Here is a 4009-nt window from a genome sequence, read left to right on the forward strand (position 1 = left end):
ACATCACAGCTATCAGCTCACGTTCCACGGAATTCTCTTTTGCCTCAAAGAGTGAACCTCAAGTGAATGAATGAACTAGGGCCAGAATAAAAGAAAAACTTGAATGAATAAATTAACTACGATATAACTTGAATGAACCTCAAGTGGTGTTGCTCTTGCTGGGTTATTGTGACACTGTATTCAAACTAGACAAATTTTGATGACAAGGGCACAATTTGATCACAAAATATTAGTTGTTTTCCAGTGTGATGAAGAATGCAGCTTGAACCATAATGGCACTCAAAATTTAATGGATGTTTTCCACATTTAGGAGGAGAAAAAACATGCTACAAAATAAATAATCTTTACAAGATTTATAATTATCCAAAAACTGCTCAACATCAATGTGCTGATGGGACAACATCGACTCTCACAGATTAGCCAACATCATCTAATATATTGCCACCGCAAGATAAACGAGGGCTGGCTTCACTTGGCAGCAAAACCTGCATCTCATTACACTCTTTGGAGACTCTTTTTTGGGTGACTTCACATCTTTCTTTTTTTCTGAAAATTGCTTTTTGTCATTTGCTAGTGATCTGGATGGTACCATGCCTGATAGGTAGTTCTCATAAGTCATAATCAAAACAAAAAATAGCAAGGAAAGAAAGGAATCTCTGCATTTTCTAGAACTAAACAATCAAAAAACAAGATCAGATAGCAAGCACAGTTTTCTGGACAAAACATAATTTCACATTTAATCAGGAAAGGCGACGTGAAGATTTGCACATCAAATAACAGTACCTAGGAAACAACAGAAGCCAATTTGATGTTCCCAGTATTTTCTCCAAAATTATAACCTAATGGGAATCAAGAGTCTTAAGAAAACAAAAAAAGAAGAAGAAGAAGAAAGAAGATGCAGGCTCCTTCCAGTTGGAAGCGGAGTGAAATGAAAACTTTGTGATAATCACCAATAATGAATATGTCACTCAAAAACCTTCCAAATCTAGTACTTAAAACTTACTTTATATAACCAAATTCCTTGGATCTGAATAGGATATTAAAGATTCCATTTGAAAAGTGTTATTATGATATTTGGAGATTTGATTCAGATTTAAGAAACTAAAAGCGTTGGGGTTAAGACCTAAAATGACCCTCTAGGAGAAGTGGTGAGGAAAAATATAAATAGCTTAAGCCTTGTATCAAGTATGACCTCGGATAGAGCTGATTCGAGGTCAAGGATCCATGTAGCCAAACCCATTTAGTTGGGATAAGACTGCATTGTTGTTGTTGGTGATTTGAAGTTATAGTTGTAGAATCATAAGTACAAAAGTTTCCATTTTCCTTTCTATATTAATTTCACATCTTTTCCTTTACTTGAAACAGGACAGAACCATAAATAGTAAAGGAATGCGCCCACAGAGAGCAGTGTTGGTGACCCATATAGACTGAGGCTGTAGGATGTTTTTCAGAAGAATAGTAAGCCGAAAATTAGGGCACAACACATCCTTGTGGACATGCAGCTGAGCAAAGGGGAGAAGGGCAGCACATGCAGACAATCCTGTTTGTATCAAAATATTCATAAAACCTACCTCTGAGCTTAAGACAGGAGAACAGATCAGGTTGCAGATATTGTCTGATCTTGGCAAACTAGTTATCTAGGATTTACTAACTGAATCTACAGTTCATACTGTGGTTTATGGAGCAATAATGGCAATTTTCCTGGACTTAGTTGCCCACCTAATTTGACGTAAACTGGTCTTAGTTGCCCACCTAATTCTACCGCATGGAAAAATGATTTGGAAACACAGTGGACGGCCTGAATAGACCACTTGTCAAATTTCTGAATCAAATTCAACCATTTACCCCCCCCCCCGGGGTATTGGCAGAAATCCAGTAAGAAGAGAAGAAGAGCCGCTTGTTCTTGGTTTGATTCAGTCTTTTCGGTTCAATTGAACATCTGGTTTAAGATTGGTTCAAGTTAGACTCAAATTTATGTACACTCTTAGATATGACACTTGGGTGTTTATGTTTCCTATTGTAAAAAGCCCATTCTATAAGCACAAATATGAGAGATTTGAGTCCTATACGGGATTAGATGGTAGTTCCTAATTTCTACTTTCAGTTTTCTAGAAGATTTAGGTCAATTTGGGTCCGTATTGAGTTACTAATTTGGATTATTTCTGTTTTGTCAAAGAACTGTTGCATCTCGTTTTAGAAGCTCTGGAAGCTCTAGAGAGTTTCTATTTTCAGATTCCTTGTTCTCAAGTTTAGGAATTCAGGAAAGTTTCTGATTTATAAGCTGTGTTAAGAATAGAAAGATGAGGGGTTAGTCTATAAATTAGTGGTCTGATATGTTATGTAATACAAAAAACTTGATTAATAGAGAGTTTGGTTTCAACCCTTTGGTTCAGAGTTGATTCATAGCTCCCTGCTGTGGTGATTCAATAGGATCCCTACAGTGGTGATTAAGTAGGCTCCCTGGTGGTGATTCCAGGAATCCTTGATGGTGACTCCAAGGTTGGGGTACTGGTGGTGATTCCAGCAGATTAGGAGGTGATTCCTGATCATATCCTTCTTTTGTATCATTTCTTTTATTTATTTTTATTTCCTATAATGGTATGTCAGTTTCACTTTGTCGAGTAATCTGATTTCTTTCAATCTGGTTCTATCCCTATATATGCAATCTTGTCACAAGCTGATCTACCACTGGCAGACACCGGTTCGAGATAAGCACCGATTATGTATTGGCATGCATCACCATGCATCTTCATGAATGCATATGGTATTACAATCACTACTGCACATTTTCTCTTTGTCCTGGATTTTCAAAGCTCTCTTTTTCCACTTGGCATACTCTGTTTGAGCTGAAACTTGGCCGATCACTACTGTGCATTTTCTCTTAGTCCTGGATTTTCAAAGCTCACTTTTTCCACTTGGCATACTCTGTTTGGGCTGAAACTTGGCATGTAAGTAGGGTCCTTAGGATTCTACCTATCCAAAAAAATTGGGCCCCATACATCATGCCACATGGTTGGGCCGACCAGATATACTTTGCCCAAACTGAAAAGCTTCAACACCACATAAAGATTTTTCTTCCCTTTTTGGATATTCACAGATAATACAAATTCTCTCACTAAAAGGTCCTCTCAATCATGGTTTAAGATCTCTCTTTTTAGATTTTCCGAGACGAGATAACAGTTGATACACAAAATCAACCATATCTCAAAATCTCGACCCAATCTCTTCGAGAAACGGCCCAGAACTCGCCTCTTTCACTACACTTGAAGAAAAAAACACATTGTTGATGGGATTTTGGTGCTTTTGCTTGCGAAACTTGATTCCTACACTACATGTGTTATGTAATATGTACTGTACCTATGTAGTTATGTGGCTTATCTTATGTCATTTCAATGTATGTGAATGTGACTCATCAATCATCAATGTAAAATGTTAAACAATTAAGCAATTATCTATGATGTCTTTTAAATTCTTATGCTTATTTACACTTTTTAAATTGATTATATGTGTTCTAACTTCTAAAAGTATTAGATGTTGTGTTGTGTGTGAAATGTGGATTATGGAATAAAGCATACTAGCCTAGGGTCCAAAGAGTTGGAGACTACTTACATAGGGTATTTTAGGTTTGATTTAAAAAAAAAACTGATGTTTCCATTTTGTTTAGAAGGCCTAAAATAGGGTAAATGGAAAGTTTCACGGGCTACAAAGACCACATGGCCACCAAGACCAACCACCGAGTTGACTGGGAAAAAAATGCAAGATTTGGGGTAGATCCCGCTATCTCTCTTTTTTGACTTAGCGAGATTAGGGGTGAGAATGAGATCTTAAGCCTTGCTTTCAATAAGAGTCACAGCCACTTTACAGCATACCATCATTATATGATGTTACATTTCTGTTTGACATACCTTAAACAGCTTACACACTAAACACCTGCTGCGGCTTTAGACTCGACATCAGCCTTTCCCTGAAGCAAAATTTAAAACACCCCCACCCCCCCAAAAAAAAAAAA

The 4009-nt window shown here is 37.1% G+C and overlaps 1 protein-coding gene across 3 annotated transcripts in view; it reads right to left on the reverse strand.

The window, feature by feature from the left end:
* Window positions 1-273: 273 nt before the first annotated feature.
* The window catches only part of LOC122089831 (glutathione reductase, chloroplastic), an 8700-nt gene continuing 4964 nt past the window's right edge, over window positions 274-4009 (reverse strand). The window contains exons 10-11 of one of the 3 annotated variants that reach the window (XM_042659540.1): window positions 3906-3964; window positions 274-578 (exon numbers count right to left, since the gene is read on the reverse strand). In XM_042659540.1, the coding sequence (XP_042515474.1) occupies window positions 3923-3964 (42 nt within the window). In that variant the 3' untranslated portion in view covers window positions 274-578; window positions 3906-3922. Of the gene's footprint in view, window positions 595-3905; window positions 3965-4009 lie in introns of all 3 variants that reach the window. The other 2 variants (XM_042659539.1, XM_042659541.1) reach the window with 2 other exon arrangements.

Source organism: Macadamia integrifolia, chromosome 9 (genome assembly GCF_013358625.1).
Source record: "Macadamia integrifolia cultivar HAES 741 chromosome 9, SCU_Mint_v3, whole genome shotgun sequence".
Classification (NCBI taxonomy): Eukaryota; Viridiplantae; Streptophyta; class Magnoliopsida; order Proteales; family Proteaceae; genus Macadamia; species Macadamia integrifolia.